Genomic DNA, 550 nt, shown 5'->3' with positions numbered 1-550 from the left:
TATTTATCTTGGATTTCATTTCACTATTTTGATTTCGTTCCTTCTTCAGCTGTCTATTTAATACCCGGAAGTTAAAGCATGAAATCTAAATCTCTACAAGTGCGAGCGACAGCAACAAAGCACGTTTAAGCACTAAAATGAGTAAGAAGTCACTATCTACAGCAGAAAAGTGCTACATATCCAATGATAACAATACATATGCTTCAAGAAATGCCAGCTGCAACCCCATGCACGTCGAAAATATTCCCTGCCAAACAAATATTCACTCTAAATATACCGCATTTGGCAAAGGCATACTCAAAAGGCGCTGTCATTGAACAACAAGTTTTCTGTTTAGGTCAATAAACGGTTACTGTGTTGGGTGTTGCTTGATGACCGCCAGTTCCGTGTATACATCTCGAGCAGGCACTTGTTGCAGGTGAAAATTGAATTTCTTGTTCTGTTCATCAGCGTAAAGTTGTCGTACGCACAGACATTTTGTGCCAAGGGGATAGGAAATGAATGGCTGGCTGGAATGTCTCGCTCTATTTAGAGCATGGCGTTACCACAC

The 550-nt window shown here is 40.5% G+C and overlaps 1 protein-coding gene across 3 annotated transcripts in view; it reads right to left on the bottom strand.

Moving 5' to 3' along the window:
* Window positions 1–435, bottom strand: part of LOC119592056 (coiled-coil domain-containing protein 50-like) — a 14069-nt gene extending 13634 nt beyond the window's left edge. Inside the window, exon 1 of one of the 3 annotated variants that reach the window (XM_037940860.1) lies at window positions 354–435. In XM_037940860.1, the coding sequence (XP_037796788.1) occupies window positions 354–396 (43 nt within the window). In that variant the 5' untranslated portion in view covers window positions 397–435. Of the gene's footprint in view, window positions 1–277 lie in introns of all 3 variants that reach the window. The other 2 variants (XM_037940862.1, XM_037940861.1) reach the window with 2 other exon arrangements.
* Between the last annotated feature and the right edge of the window lie 115 nt (window positions 436–550).

The sequence above is a fragment of the Penaeus monodon genome, chromosome 29, assembly GCF_015228065.2.
Source record: "Penaeus monodon isolate SGIC_2016 chromosome 29, NSTDA_Pmon_1, whole genome shotgun sequence".
Classification (NCBI taxonomy): Eukaryota; Metazoa; Arthropoda; class Malacostraca; order Decapoda; family Penaeidae; genus Penaeus; species Penaeus monodon.
The sequence above is the reverse complement of the archived record's forward strand: the minus strand, read 5'-3'. Positions and strand labels throughout refer to the sequence as shown.